A 15754-nucleotide genomic window follows, 5' to 3' on the forward strand; every position below is an offset into this window, starting at 1 on the left:
CTGATTTTAAAGTAACACAGACATTTGTTCATCATGTAAAATACTGGTAAACAACAGTAGCATAAGCTGTAATTGGTGCTTCTGAGCAACTCATTTGGGATTTTTCTGTTCCTACCCAGAAATAATAGCAAGATGTACTCCTCTGCCAGCATTACACAGGCTTGACTGAAGTGTGTCCATTCCTCTCTTAATGTGCATCTAAGCAAAAAATAGTGTCTTGAGTCTTTGCTTGGGATCAACCTTTGTGCTGGGTTTGAAAAAAAGTAATTTATTACACATATGCAGGTACTTTCCTTTTCAAAGGCTTACAGTATAGTAATGATGTTTTGAGAGGATTTTGGATTATTCATAGACAATAATTTGTAGACATTGCTTCTGAATTGAGAGCACTCATATCTGAACCTTGAATCAAGATAACAGTTCGGATTTCCTTTCTGTGACTTCTGAAATGTTTGAGTCAAATCAGTGTGTATTTAAGCACGGGATTAGCTGGCCTTTTGTTCAGTGCTGCAGTGGTACAAAGATATCATCCCATCTCCCATGCAAAGCTCTAGGGTTCCTGTGTGCAGTGTCTGTAAAACTCTTCAGAGGTTGCCCAGCTGTGGTGAACAGCAGGAGGGTCTCCAGGAAAGCCAGCAGCAGTCACCCTTACCTGGGACTGGACATCTGCTCTCCATCCATGAAAGATGTCTGACCTATTGCACTTGCTTCTCCTCCTCCTTCTTCCCCTCCCTTATGTTCCCAATGGCTTGGCTTTAACACAGGCCTTTTCCAAATACTTATAAATGCTCCCAGCAATTTCCTTTCCAGCTTCCAGCCTCCTGTTCCCAGCTGTGCTGTCTTTATTCCCATGCCCAATTGTAGCCAGTATGTGTGGCAACAGCAGTAAAAACCTACCTGGCAATACCAGGAGGTACAGAGCAGGGCAAAGGTCTGTCTGTGGCTGGTGCTCTGGAAGTGCCCTTAGGGCACTGGTGATGGAGAAAAGCCCCTGCACTGTGGCCCCTATTACAGGATGCTGAATAACTGTAAACCTACACCCAAATTCCTTGAAGTCACAGGGATCTTAAACATGTGCTTACTTTTGTGTAGCTGACACACATTTTGTCCTGCTCATTCCAGAACTGGAGAGCTCCTGTTTAGAGAGATTTTTAATTCAAATTTTTCACTGACTCACCTTGTGTCTTGAGTTTGTCCCAGTATCTTTCCTACAACTAAAATTTATGATGTCTTTTTCTTCCTGTGTCAAACAGGGTGTCCTCACTGTAAAAATGCCATTCCACATTTCACAACTGCTGCTGAAGTCTTTAAAGAAGATCGCAAGGTAACTTGCTGTTAATTTTTTCTGTGATATTTAAGAATATTTTCCATAATTTGTACTTTATAGGCTTTGCTTATTGATAAGGTAATAGGTTTGTAGATAAAATTGCTGTTACACTAAAAGAAATGTATCTGCATCATAGGGGTTTTATCTTTTATGGTCAAATTGAGTTATACTGCCAACCTGTTCTGTTTTCCCTAATTTGCTGTGTTTTATGTTTAAGTCTTTGTATGAAACACAATTCTTTCTCATTGGGGGATTAAATAAATATAATTAATATAATCTCCATTCCCCTTCAACTTTTATCAGCTATTGGGGTGCATGTAGAGAAACCACAAGTTGTGTGATAGTCCTGAGGCGCCCTCAGTCACATAACTAACTAATTCTTGCTTGCATAGCACAAAATACAATATATTTCTGTAAACTGGCTGACTTGAGCCCAGGATGCTCTTCTAGGACCCTGGTGCTTCAGCCTTGAAAATTCATTCAATGGCTGAATCACACTGGATAATTTCCTTGCATCAGCTGAACCACTTTTTCACTGAGCACATGGAGATCTAGGATTAAAAAAAATCAAAAAAACACTTGAGCCTCTGGATTTAACCAGATAACTAGCTAGGAACCTGTTTGATATCTTTCAGTATTTCATTCTGATCTCTGAATTTTTTCCACCTACACAACTGCTTTGTGTTTAGGTGTGGCAAGAAAAAGATTGGGTAATTTAATATGGAAATTGCCCTCTACACCTTCCTCAGGATGGGAAACGAAGAGGAAGATGCTGAGCTCTTCTCCCTGGAATCCAGTGACAGGACATGTGGGAATAATTCAGAGCTGTGCCAGGGGAGGTTCTGACTGTATAGTAGGAGACACTTCTTCACCAAGAGGGTGAACAGTCCCTGGAAGAAGCTTCCTCAGAGAGCTGGTCAGTGCCCTGAGCCTGTCAGTGTTTAAGGACATTTGGACAACATCTTAACAACAGGCTTTAACTTTTGGTCAGCTCTGAATTGGTCAGGCAGCTGGAGTAGATAATCCTTGTAGGTCCTATCCAGCTGAAATAGTTTATCCTATTCTGTGTTCTAAATGAAGAGGTAATTTTGTAACAGCTGTACTCCATAACAGAAGAATTTTTGTAATTTTTTTCTTTTCCTGTCATCTGTTCTGTAACTCACAGAGAATGCATCAGATTGACAAGAAACAAATCATTCTTGTATCACTGACTGCATAAATTAGTCCATCACTTCTGCCCTCTGGCACACAGAAGATTCATAGGCATGCAGCTTTTAGTTCTACTACTGCTGTAAATGAGTTTGCTCAGATGCCTTTTGGTTACTTCTTTGTTTCCAAGATCTCTGAGAAAGTATCCTTGTTTTCCCACTTTTCTGGTAGTTCCAAACGAAGCCTCTCTTTCCGAAACTCATTAAAATTTCAGTCAGAGGAGCTGAAACAAATGTACCAAACAATGTGAGACTTGCTTATTAGAGCCCCAGGATGTATTAACAAGCAACCAGAATCCTGCCACAGTTAGCTGGACAGGGTGGTGGTGGGAAGTGCAGGCCTGGGAAGCTTTTCCTTCAGAGTGCAGGTTATGAAAGGACTCCAGGAGCAGAGCAGTGATTGACGGTTGCACCTCTTGACTTCAGTTTAAGGCTGGAGTGGGGAGATATAAAATGTAATGAGTTGGAACAGGAGAGCCAGGAGGGAATATTAAGGCTGGTACAGTTTTAAAGAGGTGTGTGCAGTTAGGGAGAATGGTGTTATTCCACCCCAATGACTTATGAAAGTGCCAGGGGTTGATTATGTTGGGAGCCCCTATTTAATTGTGTACAGCTATAACCTGCCAAGGTGCTTCCTGCTGCCAGTTTGTGGAAAAGAAAACAAACCTGTTTTAGACTTTAGAAGAGCACATCGCTGTTCCCAGAAGCAGCACAGTTTTCATATTCCCGTGTTTCAAACTGGACTGAGCCTTCAAACTAATTTGTAGTTCTGTAGGGTTTCAAACCAGTAAAATCACTGCTTAAGAGAAAGGAAGTATTTATTCTTTCAAAAACAGGGCAAGATTACTAATTTTCATTTTAAGTAGTAGATTCTTTTCACTACTTCATTTCTATAGTAGTGTCCTTTTTTTCCCCCCCCGGAGAAAGCTTTTCACTTAATAGAGTATTTTTGCATATATCTTTTTCTTAAAAGAAGGGTCTTTTAATTAAACATTTAATCCTGCAGAAGCCAAAGAACAATCAAAAACATTCCAGCCTTGAATTGGTTATAGATGGTATCTTAAAAGGTATCCTTTGGGAGACTTTGAGTCTTTACATTGGAATTTTGAAGATGAGCAGAGCTTGAAGCTGTTAAGTACGTGTCTCTTGGTTTTGGCGCTGAAGCCCCTCTCCCCTGGGGCTGTGTGTAATGCTCTGTACTTTTTCATCATCTGCACTGCTGGAGTTGGAGTTTAAAAATGCACTGCTTGGAACATTGGCCCCAAATGTCAGCTCTCATTGACCACATCGCTGCTGGTGGTTTTAGCCAGAGTCCCCAGCCTGCTCGCTGGCCTGGGGCAATCCTGTGGCTGCTGCAAAACACGGCTCGGGCTGAGACCAACAAACCAGAGCCTTCAGTCTTCCCATCTTCCTGGAGAAATCCAGTGCCAGTAGGGCCAGATCAGTGGAGAGGCTACTCCTACGGCAGTGAGCATATTGTTTCAGTTATTTAAAAGGAAAAAAAAAGATGGAAAAACAAAAGCCATCTGGAGCATTCTTAGCTTGGGACACTGTGGCCTTGGCATGCAGCTGCCAGGGAAAAGCCCATGGCCAGTGCCCCACAGCTCAAGTTCTGGCAGTGACCAGTGAAGATCAGAAAATGCAAATGTGAGGGCTGTCACTTAGCTGAACAGATTGAAGAGCAGGAAGGCATGTTCAGTAACTGCTCCACAGTCTCTCCTGAAAACTAAATCTTTAAAAAATCTGCATTCTGCCTTTTGGCTGATCCCAAAGTCAGCTTGAAGGAACTGATTTGTGGTGTTCCAGTTTGGATTTGCTGAAGGAAAGCTCTCGACTCTTCAAGGCCTCTCCTCTGACAGTCCTGCAAAGGAGCTGCTTTTTGACCAGTCTTCCCATTTTCACAGGAGGCTGTTCCTATACAAATGCACTGACCCAAATCCCAGCACCACAGCTGGGTTCCAGTGAGTTCCCACAGAAACAGCTGTGGCAGCAATTGCTGGAAAGGGTGCAGCAAATGGGGTGAGCTGGGTGTTAGTGGGTCAGTCAGCACTAAAACTGGTGGGTCCCCAATGTGTATTGTGAATCACAGTTTAAAATTATTATACCAACCAAATGACTGTACAGAGTTATCCAAATGAGATAATATTTTAGTTTGGCAAGGAATTTGATCCCTGTTTGCTTAAAAAGCCTGTGCTGAATTTCTTTTTAATTAGACTCATTAAATATGGTGATGTTAGCACTGTGCATCATGTTGTACTAATGGATGTCCCCTTTGCAAATAGGCCTGCATTGAGAGCAGCTGATGAACTGCACCTCCTGTAATGATGCCATGCCACACCAGGGCAACTCATAATGAATCTCCCATTTGCAAGGCCTTTCACTTTGAGAGCAGTAGCTGAATTGCAGCAAGCTTTAGCAGACCAGTCCCTAACTGCTGTTGGGATCCAGAACAGCTGATATAAATAGAAACCTATGGAGTAATCATAGGGAAGAATGCACATCTGTCTTATTTACAGGTGCTTTCAAGATATTTGGCAACAACAGACTTTTTTACTAGTAAACAGGTAATTGTCATCTGAAATTGATTCTACTTTTAAAATGTTGTTTGGAAACATTTATTTCCATGCTGCAACTTTGTTTTTACTTTTTTAAAGCTTATCAAATATCATTCCTCTCTCAAATCAATATTCAGTTAGCTATTCACTTCAATTTTCATAACAAAAGTCAATATTAGCTCTAGCAGAGATTTATTTTCTTGAATCAATAAACCACTGTGTGGCAGTACATATTTTAACTGGAGAGCAGCTAGGATTGCAGGGGGTTATTTTTACTGGATCATCATGTGTGGACTGGGAGGCAAACTGTTAAAAAGAAAGCTTTAAGAACAGAAAGGAGGAGTTGCCTGGAAGGTCAAGGGATCCCACTTTCAATTTTCTACACATCTGTTTGAACCGCTCAGTGTAATTGTGTTTCTTACCTGTAAGATCCCTCTAAAGCAAAAAGTTGTTTCATAAATCTGTTGGAAGGGAACTGTGATTTCTGATGTATGATTAGATTATGCTGCCAGTACTTAATTTTCTTTCTAACACTTAGTAAGAAAATAAGGCATCACCCTTCTGTTACAGTTGGGGCACCTGGAGATCAGTGGTCATATTTTTGGCATAGCTCCACTTCTACTGAAGCACCTAAATGAAAAGTTCTGGTTTTTGCAACAGCTCAGCTTTTGTGATCAGTCCTCTTCATCTGAAAAATATGCCATGCTCTATTTCCTCAGAGCTCTTCAGAGCTGCTCCTACACTGCTCACAGTCTATTGCCATGCTGAGTTAAGTTTGCAGCTCTGTAGTTAAGCTCCCAGTTTTTTGGTAGAACCACAAAACGTTGTAGGATTTCTTTTTCAAGTAAAGTTATTTTCCAGTCCCAGATGTTTCCAGACCCATATTAACCTATCCTGACTATGGAGAAATGCATACTTATTTGGTGGGTTACTGTTGTTGCTGTTGTCATTATTATGCTTTACTGTACATACTCCCCTGATACTATTAATTATTATAGAGTGCACACCAGTTACGAGGAACTACTTGTATAATTAAGAAAGTTGGATATACTCCAGGAAACTTCCTTTAGGGTCCACAGTCTCTCATTGATTATCTCTTCATTTGATAACATTTCTATTCCTGCTACAGCTCCTGAACAGGCCTGTAGATAGACCTGAACAGCATTGGCTCTGGAGAAAGGACTTGTATATAATGATGTGTTGTCAATATCTTAGGCAGCAGAGCTTTGGGTTACAGAGAATCCATAATCCCGTGGAGTTTTGTGCATGTTGCAGATATAGCACTTACAGCTTTTTCTCCCTGAAATGTTTTTTCAGTGGATTTTCCCCTCTGGTTAGAGGAAAGCTCAAGAAATTAAATTTTAGCCCTAACAATCAAAATCTCCCTAAAATCAATCTTGCCTTCTGAAAGCTATTACACTGGATTTTTCCATAATGGACATATATATATACACACACTCATAAATGTTAGACCTGTGTTAGCAGAGTTTCTTTCTCTCACATATTTTTAGAGGGTTTTTCCCTCTTGATGAGAGGGAGTTTGTGAGAAGTGATACCAAATGTCTTGGCTCTTGGACACCTACTATGGTTGTCTTACGCTTAATATGTCTGCAGCTTCTGCTTGAATAAACTTAGTGGGTTTGCAGGTCAGAGCATACAGGTCTTGCTAACCTGTGCTCTCCAGTGCACTTCTCTGTAACTTGTTGCTGGTAGTTGATTATGAGGATCATATTCTCCAGAAGTCTTTAACCACATTTTGAGAGAGGTTTTTTTGGGTTGTTACTTTTCCTGACTCAGTTTCCTTTTCCAGTGAAGCAGAAAAGCTGACTGTTGCTAAGAGAGTTGAGAATGAGAGGAAACTTTCCCTACAGTGTATCACTGCTCACTTGAGCCAGAATTCTGCATCTTTTTACATGCAGCCTTTCAGTAGAAACATGCAGGGATTCAGAGTGACAGAGCTCTTCTCTATCAGCAATGGAGCTCAGTATTCACAGTCCATGAAAACACAAACAGAGAGAAGCAAAGGGCATCAGTGCTATTTGCTGAAATTCTGGTGAGTCTGAGAGTTCAGCTGTCTGGAGTTGATGGAATGGAGATGAGAATTGGTCCTCAGTCCAGAAGTGTGTTTTGCTACAAGTGTTTTCCAGCATCACTTTTCTCCTCTCTCAGTGCACTATATTTGATCTTCCGCTGTGAGACAGGCAAGACAATTAGGCCTGTGATGCTATGATAATGAGTGCACAGAGATGGTAGCAACCTCTATATTTAGGCTGCCTTAACATTTCCACTCTAAAGTAATCACTCAAGCTCTCCTAAGTACTCTTACTCAGCCATGTTGGCAGCAGGCATTGAATGCAGCTTCAGATACAGCCTTGGGAATTAGATGTTCCTCTATGAAATTTTGCTCACGTCCGTATGAGTTACAAGGCTTTTGAAAATCGCCGTTCCTCTTCTCTCCCTGGCTGCAAAAATAACCAAACTTGTGTGTTCTGAAGAGCTGGGCTCAAAATGGTGGCTGCAGTGGTGGGGCTGTGTGGGAGCTTGCATTAGGAGCATTGCATAGGGGACAGGCCATGGGCACATCACCCAGCTACTATTCCAGATGTGCTGTTAGACCTGTTGGATTAGACACTGGGCTCATGTGGCTGCCGTGGACACACAGACTGGGATCTCTGTGTGCCCAACTGAGGCACAGATGGGCCAGCTTAGGTTGGCATGTGCTGGGGAGGAGAGCTGTGTCTCAAGGATGCTACCGAGTGTTTCTGTCAGAAGCCACCTCTTAAACATCCGTGAGTCATCTGTTCTGAGGCAACTGGTGAGGATGTTCTGAACAAGGTTAACAGTGGCTTGTAGCACTGCATTCCTGCACTGCACCCTCTCCTCACTGGGGGCCGTTCTCACAAAAGCCAAAAGGTGAATTAAATTGGACGCTCTGCTCCAGCCGGTACCAGTTTAGATATTTCCAGAGGTACCAGTTTAGATATTTCCAGATAAAGAGAGTTGCTTTTCCTTCTTCCCTCTTCCTTCCAGTGTACTAAAAACTAATTTTCTTAATCTCCAAGACACTGAGAACAGATGGGTCATCAGTCACAACAGTTGAATGCCTCAAACCAGCTACTAAGATCTGGACGAGCACATGCATACTTTCCCCTTTTTCTGGCTGTAATCTCTCCCTGTGTGATATTTAGAACAGTGTGAAAAAAGATTATTTTATTTATTCTTCTAGTTTTTAGGAAATCAGGACTTCTGGTATTCTTTCTACTTCGTGCTGTGTCATGAAATAAAAGTTTGTCTCCATTCTAAGCTTTTCTTTACACAGAAATAGCCAACAGAGTTCTGAATTTTGGCTGGCTGCCGAGGTCAGGAAGGCAGAAATACTTAGATGAAACCCTTCTACAGTTTATTATCCCTAATCTTTCATTTAAATTGGCCCTGAATGTGCAGGATTCTTTGTATTTACAAAAAGAAGAAAAATAGGATCATACACGTTTTTAACAGCTTTCAAGACTCCTGGTTCTGTAATAGCCTTATTAATGTTTAAAATCAGAAACCAGATATTTAAGGTAAGAACACTGTTCACTTTATCTAGTACTGTCCAATTGAAGACAGACCAAGCGAGATCATACTGAGAATCGTCTTGTCAGGCTTTCAAAGCCTAAACAAAACAAGCAAATTAACTGAAATTGGCTTTGCCAATCTCTTTAATTACTGCTAGGATAATGAGATCAGGTTTTCCCATTTTGACAGTGTCACCATGAAACAGGAGGACTTTGTGGAATATTAAGTGATCTTTTAATTATGGAAGAACAGTTCAACCGCAACCCTAAAGTCATGCAAGCAAAAGGTATTTTGATCAGCTGTTTGAAGGAGGCTTGTGGAATGGAAATTTCAAATTAGGATATGTCTGCTATGAAATTACTTGATAAATTGTAACCCACAAGAAAGTTGCAAGAAGTCATTCCTCTAATTTGTTTGGTTTCTTTACATAGGTTGTACTTTAACGTGCTTGCTGTGAAGGCAGAGCTTATGTGAGCACCTGCACTCAGAGCCCCAGCTGCTGCTCACAGGAACAGTCAGGAAGGAATCACAGCACAGGGCTCAGTTGCTTGGAGTAGAAGCCTATGAATTACATTTTGTTTCAGCATCAGAACTGTTAAGGGCAGCCCCTCCTCAATACTTCACAGAGTCAGTGTTGAATGTTCCGAGCTGCTGCTCTGGGGCTGGGAGGCTGTGTGTCCTCGCCCTGCCTGTGTGGAAGCAGGCAGGGACTGAGGGTGTTGCTCCACTGTCAATAGGCTGAAAGTGTGGCAGGCTCTCTCCTACTCAGGGTTTGTCTGTGTGACAGTAGCATCTAGAGGTTTAAAAAGGAATTAAAGCCCACTTTGCTAATGGCTGCATATAATGTACAATCCTGGAAGAAGACAGGAAAGGAAATACAAACCCAGGCTGAGATTGTAAGGAAGGAACCTTTTTCTCTACATGCAGTGCTTGACAGATGATGCTTGGCTTCTCACCCATCCCCATCTGACTGGAAGAACTGCATGGAGTTCAGAAAAGCTATTTGGAGTAGAAATCATTAATCTGTGAATAGGCTGCATTAGTGACCAGCCATGTTTGGTAACTTTTCCAAGCATTTGCAATGCCATGGGAATCAGGATGGGTTAGATGGGTCATTACCATCACCAAAACCATTGTCACTGTTCATCACTTAAAATTCATCACTTTAAAAAAGTGGAGGAAAAATATTGCAGCATGACAGAGCTGTGACCAGTGTGCCTGCACTTGGTTTTATTAAACCAGCCTCTGGTTTAATAAAGCCTCTGGAATTTCCTGTTTGGAGTCTAACAGAGAGCTCAGTGGGAAGGCTGCAAAGGTGATTTCTGCTCTGAGAGTTGAACCTGCCATGCACAGGCCAGGTGATGACCATCCTCTGCTGTCTCTCCACAGCTAAGCCCTTACAGAAGCCATTGCCTGTTTGGCAGAAGACTTGTGTCTCTCTCAGTGCTAAGGCTAAGCTGCAGCAGCATCACGATGAAATGGGTTCTTGCTTTGTTCTCTCATGCCTCAGAGTGATCTCTTGTGTTTCAGATCGCCTACGCTGCAGTGGACTGTGCCAAAGGACAGAATCATGACCTGTGTAAGCAGGAGGGGGTCGATGGCTACCCCACCTTCAACTATTACAACTACGGGAAATTTGTGGAAAAATATACTGGAGATCGAGGGGTAAGTGAAAGCAAGAGCCATCACCTGGTACAGGGAGCAAAGCCCCCTCTGCCTGTCCTGCCTTGCAAATGAAAACTGCAGAGTGGATTTTTACCATGCCTCTGTTGCTGTCTTACATGGATGAATCATAGTGTACCACACCCCTGTACATCTCTGCATTAGGAACACTCTTGGTCTATTTTTAGGAGCATGAGAAGAGGAAAAAGGATTAGATTTGGTAATATGCTTTGTATATTTTATTCTTTAAGCTGAAGTCTGTGAGTGAATTTGGACTGAGTGAAAGGGAAGGGTTTATTGCATGTGCTGCTGGCAGAAATGCCAGAAAATACAGGGTTTAACTCCTGTCAGTTCTGGATTGCATGGACACTGCAAACGTGTTACAGATCCACCAGGCTGCCAAATGGTGACAGACCATTGGTTTTAGAGCCAGGACAAAGCTGTCCTTTGGAGACTGGAGGAAAGTAAATATCTCATTTGCCCTGAATCAGATTCACTCCTGGCACTCAGGATGGGAAGACAGATTGTGCCATCTACCCCTGGGCTGAAGTTTCATTCTTTTGTCCTGCTGTGGCCAGCTAATTATATGCTATGAGTGCAAGAAATGGGGGCAGAAATGGCATAATGGCTTCAGTGGTTGTAAAGTGCCTGAAAATAAGGAAGCAATTCAATTATTTGTGGGCCTCCCCGCCTAGAGGGAGGTTACTCCTCAGCAGCCATTGATCTGCAAGAAAAACTTGGGGTCTTTGAGCCATGCAGTGATTTTGAAAAAAGATTCTTGCCTGAAAGTTATTGCTGCTGTTAGAGCTCAGAAAATTATATAGAAGCATGAATTAAAAAGCCAGGTTCTGAGGTTCTCTGTTAGTCAGGATCTTGGGGAAGTCTTCATGGAGCTTCACCTCCCAGTTTTCTTCAGCCTACTTGGACTTCAGTAATTACCATTTCATGGTGCTGATCCAGCCGTTGTTATGGATACTGTGTTTAGTTCCAATTCTGGATCTTTTCTTAAAAGTACTTTTTACACAAAAGTAAAGATAGGTGCAGCAGCCAACAATTGAAGTAAGATTTCAGCTGCAGTTTTTGCATTTCTAACCCATTCTTAGAGAAATGATACATAAAGGAAGGATCTGTGGTGGCTGATAAAAAGAATTTATATCTAATACAGGAATGCTCTGAGGCCACAGGAGTTAGGAGATATTTATCCATATGCTGGAAAGTGGACTAACAAATCCCCTATATGCAGCCAACCCTTTCTTGGGTAAAAATTACCCAAGAGGAACATCCCAGTCTCTCTGCTGATGGCTGCTTTGTTCCCCTTCCACCTCTCTGGGGACCCTACGGTCTTCTGCCTGTGCAGCATTGAATTGGGGTTTGTTATCCCTTATCAGGGTAATGCTGGAGGCAGTGCTTAGCACAGAGCCTGTCATGGGGGCTGCTGATTGCCAGATGTCTCCAGGTGACAAAGGGCTGAAGCATGTCACTTCATTTATTTACAGTGGAAGAATAGTGAATAGTTTTGGAAAAGCTTTTTGTTGTTCAGCCTTCTAAAAGCTTACCAGCCTGATGGTTTGTGTTGAATTTATTTTGTTTTGTTGCTCCACATCATTCTTTTAAGTCTTTAACTTCTGTTAGTGGCTCTCTACCTTTGGTATTTTCCCTCTTCATTGCCAGTTTTGAGTGGTATGTTCTGTGATTGTTCAAATGCAAAAATGGTCAGATTGAGGGGGAGCAGTGTCACTTTCCCAGAAAACTTCAGTGTTGGGGTACCAGTAGACAGTGTATTCCAACACAGGTGTTCACACCTCCACCCATCTGAGCCTTTTGAAATGCCTGAGAGCTGTGTTCACAGCTTGCCTTGGAAAAGGAAACTGGAGGCATTCAACAGCCTTAAATCATAAGTTGTTGAAATACAGAGGTTGGCATCTAGACAACCAGGTTTGAAATTTTTGATAATAATTTTAATAGTAACTTGGGGGAAAAAAAAAAGTGATTTCCATCATTGGAATATTTGGAGAAGGAGAAAAATTGTGATCAAAACTATTAGAGGATGAGTGGCAAATGTGTGTATAGTCAACAAACAATCCAGTAACTGCCTTTAAAATTACTCAGCATACAAAGACAGCTTGAAAATATCTTTTGAGTATTTTCAACAAAAAGTTATCAATGGCACTTCTAGGGACAGATTTTACCTTGTCCTATGAGTTTTAGGGACGTTTTCCTCTGTGTCCCATCTCTTCAAAGTTTGACATGTGGGATGTGCATGGATATTTCCCCCTTGCAGTGGAGCAGCACAGGACCAGAGCATGGCAGGATGAGGCAGTGCAGAAGCAGTACCTGCTCCCTGGTTTCTATTCTGCCGTGGGCTACAGAAATAAAACAACTGCTTCTTAGTTTATATTCTGCTGGGATACAGAAGCTCAAAGTGTTCTTGATGCATTGTTTTGCTTTGTTGGTAAAAATATGACCCATATTTTTCTTCCTTCAAAACCAGGAGTCTGGATTCACCACTTTCATGCGAACCCTGAGAGAAAGAGATCATGAAAGAGTAGGAAAGAAGAAGGATGAATTGTAGTTTCTGCCTCAAAAGAAGCTTTCCGCTGCACTGTGAATGGTTCCAGGTCTTTTGTTGATGCACCTGAGACTTCACATATTCTCAAGACAGAGACTTTTTTTTATAAACAGCCATGGCCATTTTGTACAATTTTGAAATAAAGTGAAACCACTTGATTTTTAAAAGGAAAATAAATTAGAATGTTGCCATAATGTTTTAAAGAAAACTTAGCATTTTCTCTCATGTTGGGAGACTATGCCCACTGACACTCCTATGCAATATTTTTGTAGTCTGTAGTGTGTCTGTAGGTGATGTTGTTTGTTAGGGTGAAATTTTTGTTCCGATATTGCAGTACATGTAAAAAACAAAGGGGAGGGGACACGGTTTGGTTTGGATTTTTTGTTATGTTTTGTTTAAATCAGCGCAGGAAAATGGGATTTATAAGACACAGATTTATTCAAATGAAGTTTTTCATTCTTGTGAAATAGTTATGTGTTCTTGACTGAGATTTGGGGGGAACAATTTTAAGGTGCTCAGGGATAAATAAGGTATCTGAGTTAATGAAGACATTAACATTGACCCGTCCAGATCTGTTAATTTCATTTAAACCTCTCTGGTCTTTAAATCAGAACTGTTTACATACCTTTATAAAATGTATTGAGTGAATTAAGCCCCACATTAAAAATCAGCAGAGCATGGGTTCAATCAGACTAAACCCTCCTTCTTTGGCATCAATACTGTCAATGTATCTGTAAGTTATGGCAGGAATGACTATCTTATAGGGGTACATAGTTATTCTTATAGGGTACACAGTTTCCCTTCAAGTTATTATTGGGTCATATCAAATACGTGTTGTAAAGTGTTATGTTCAAATGTTTTGAGAAATTCATAATACTTCTGGTAATGCAGTAATTGTGTGTATTACCTGTTTACATTCCAAATTTATCTGCATTTGTAGGAGGGATTTTTCCTTTTTGCTCCTTAAGGAGTTGCACAAACAATCTGTCTCTGACAGTCATCACTGTAAAACCTGTATCAGCAGCAGTTGAAATGTGTAACACTTTTAATGCTTAAACAAAAAAAAAGCTGATCTGGAGGTACTTCTGTCTTTGCAGGTGGGGAGAGGGAGGGGCAGGAAGTTGTGATTCACTTGGAACGAAAAATAAATTTTTAAAAGGACAAATATTTTTATCATTAATCAGCCTTGTTCAGCTTCTTCCCCACTGGGCGAGTGACCACAGCTGGTAGTGGCTTAGGAAGAGTCAGAGCATGTGGGACGAGTTCCAACAGCCCGTGGCCTTGGGAGTGCTGGGCAGCACTGCAGGTGTGTGAGGGTCACACTGTGTCCTGTGTGAGGGTCACACTGTGTCTTGTGTGAGGGTAACACTGTCCTGTGTGAGGGTCACACTGTGTGCTGTGTGAGGGTCACACTGTGTCCTGTGTGAGGGTCACACTGTGCTGTGTGAGGGTCACACTGTCCTGTGTGAGGGTCACACTGTGCTGTGTGAGGGTCACACTGTCCTGTGTGAGGGTCACACTGTGTGCTGTGTGAGTGTCACACTGTGTGCTGTGTGAGGGTCACACTGTCCTGTTTGAGGGTCACACTGTGCTGTGTGAGGGTCACACTGTGCTGTGTGAGGGTCACACTGTCCTGTGTGAGGGTCACACTGTGTCCTGTGTGAGGGTCACACTGTGTCCTGTGTGAGGGTAACACTGTGCTGTGTGAGGGTCACACTGTGTGCTGTGTGAGGGTCACACTGTGTCCTGTGTGAGGGTCACACTGTGTCCTGTGTGAGGGTCACACTGTGTGCTGTGTGAGGGTCACACTGTCCTGTGTGAGGGTCACACTGTGTCCTGTGTGCTGTGTGAGGGTGAGACACTTCTCCTATCAGAGAGCTGTGACCTGGGTCTGAAATGTTCCTCTTGCTCCCCATTCTGCCCGTCTCGTTTTCTTCTAGTTGGGGTCTGCAGGCTGTGCTGAGGGGCTGCTCAGGAGGTGAATGGCATCTTGCTTTCTCCCTGGGTGTTTTTTCCTTCCCTCTCTTGCCCAATTAATGGCACTGCACGTTTGGCACGGTTAAGCTGCTGAAGCCATTAGTGAGTATTGTGCAATACCAGTAGCCTGATTGGCCTTGTATGGTGGCCAGCTTGTTAACCATAACTTCAATTGGAATGGCCATGGATCTGTGCCAAGTATCTTCTCTTGTTGGGCACCTGATGAGCCTCTTCACCCAAAAAAATCAGCTGCCTGATAGTACATAATATCATAGTGTAAAAGTAGCTTAATTCATGAAGACTCTTACTCTGCTTTTTTTTTTCCTTTCAATTAGCACAGTTACTTATGTTGTGTATAGCACTTTTGCAGAGGATCATGAAAATTCTTAATTCAAGCTATCCTCACATAAGTAGCAGGCACTCCACTCTGCATTTAGGAAACAATACATATTGATGCCATTTGATCTCAGACAGGAATTCTTCTGCTTTTAGCAAGCTATTAAATATGACCAGTCCAGAACTTGCTGCCTCTTTTGATCTCAGAGTCAAAGCAGCAGGCGCTAACGAAATACAGCCTCCATAAAATGCTGAGCATTTCTGTGCATAGGCTGTGCCTATGTTTGTGCTAATTGGTGAGAAATGTAGACTTTTTCAAAAATAAGAAAGAAAAAAATGATAGCTTGCCAATGGTGACTTCACTAGTCAGGATCATTCTGAATTATAGGCTTTAGTAAATGTTTAGGATAAGACAATTGCACACTGTGCTTCAGACCAGTAATTCCTTACAGCTGGTTACACCATAATAAAATTAGGAATTCCCATTTTTCCCTTCAGTCTTTTGTCAGTTGCTTCTTGGGCTTGGGCATTCATTTTTTCTTGGCAAAAGAAAAAATGTGTT

The 15754-nt window shown here is 42.0% G+C and overlaps 1 protein-coding gene across 1 annotated transcript in view; it reads left to right on the plus strand.

The window, feature by feature from the left end:
* PDIA5 (protein disulfide isomerase family A member 5) overlaps positions 1 to 13342 on the plus strand; it is a 97068-nt gene extending 83726 nt beyond the window's left edge. The window contains exons 15-17 of the mRNA XM_058028508.1: positions 1254 to 1324; positions 10179 to 10313; positions 12802 to 13342. Coding sequence (XP_057884491.1) covers positions 1254 to 1324; positions 10179 to 10313; positions 12802 to 12882 — 287 coding nt within the window. The 3' untranslated portion in view covers positions 12883 to 13342. The remainder of the gene's footprint in view (positions 1 to 1253; positions 1325 to 10178; positions 10314 to 12801) is intronic.
* The last annotated feature ends 2412 nt before the right edge of the window (positions 13343 to 15754 follow it).

This window comes from Melospiza georgiana, chromosome 7, assembly GCF_028018845.1.
Source record: "Melospiza georgiana isolate bMelGeo1 chromosome 7, bMelGeo1.pri, whole genome shotgun sequence".
NCBI lineage: Eukaryota > Metazoa > Chordata > Aves > Passeriformes > Passerellidae > Melospiza > Melospiza georgiana.